This window comes from Chlorella variabilis (genome assembly GCF_000147415.1).
Source record: "Chlorella variabilis unplaced genomic scaffold CHLNCscaffold_12, whole genome shotgun sequence".
Classification (NCBI taxonomy): Eukaryota; Viridiplantae; Chlorophyta; class Trebouxiophyceae; order Chlorellales; family Chlorellaceae; genus Chlorella; species Chlorella variabilis.
In genome coordinates, this window is record NW_005435076.1 from 751,465 (window position 1) to 752,395 (window position 931).

At 70.9% G+C, this 931-nt stretch overlaps 1 protein-coding gene across 1 annotated transcript in view; it reads right to left on the reverse strand.

Moving 5' to 3' along the window:
* CHLNCDRAFT_134851 (hypothetical protein) overlaps positions 1 to 931 on the reverse strand; it is a gene marked incomplete at both ends in the record, with an annotated part of 4,237 nt that overhangs the window by 1,322 nt on the left and 1,984 nt on the right. Inside the window, 2 exons of the mRNA XM_005847060.1 lie at positions 75 to 363; positions 665 to 881. Of these exons, the coding sequence (XP_005847122.1) occupies positions 75 to 363; positions 665 to 881 (506 nt within the window). The remainder of the gene's footprint in view (positions 1 to 74; positions 364 to 664; positions 882 to 931) is intronic.

Below are 931 nucleotides of genomic sequence, written 5' to 3' on the forward strand. Positions count from 1 at the left end.
GTGGTGTGGTGGGGGGTGGGACCGCCTACTCCCTGGCCCCCGCCCCCGCCACCGCCCCCGCCCCCGCCCCCCACCTGCGTGACGCGGCGCAGCGTGGTGTACTCCAGGGAGCACTGTACCGCCTTGGCCGCCTCCTTGTCCCGCGCCGCCTCGCCCAGCAGGTGCACCGTCAGGCTGGGCGTCTTGATGTTCTTGGCGATGTTGATGATCTCGGTGAGGCGCGGCACACCCAGCGTCACGTTCTTGGCTGACACCCCCGCAAAGTGGAAGGTGTTGAGCGTCATCTGGGTGGTGGGCTCGCCGATCGACTGCGCAGCCACGGTGCCCACCACCTCGCCGGGGGCGGCCATGGCGTTCATGAACCTGCGCCCAGCGGCGGCGGGGGGGAGGTGGGTGGGACACGTGTGTGTGGTGAGCGTGCCTGCTGGGGCGCACGTGGGAGAGAGCAGAAGAGGAGGCGGCGCAGGGGCGGCTGTGCGGTACCTGCCCCGGCCCGCTCCCAGGCCGCTGCGCCTGCCTGCCACCTACCAGCACCAACCTGCGCGCTCTTGCTGCTCAACTTCCCAGTCCCACCTGCTGCTTTCCCTCCCAGCCCCTCCTCCTCCCTCCCTCCCTCCCTCCTTCCCAGCCCACACACCTCCCTCCCCTACGTCCACCCACCCACCTGGTCTCCACCTCTCCCGTCAGCCAGTGCCAGGCGGCGCGGGTAAGCTTGTACTCGGAGCACACGCGCTTGGAGGCGAGCGTGGAGCGCAGCAGCGTGTGGAACAGCAGCGTGGCGTTGCGCTGCGCCTCACGCGACAGCAGGTCCTGCCCCTCCACCACCTGCAGCCTGTCGCACAGCTCCCGCACGCGCCGCACCACCTCCAGAGGGTCCAGGTCTGCGGGGGGGGAGGAGGAGGGAGGGAGGGAGGCGGAGTGACGGACAGGG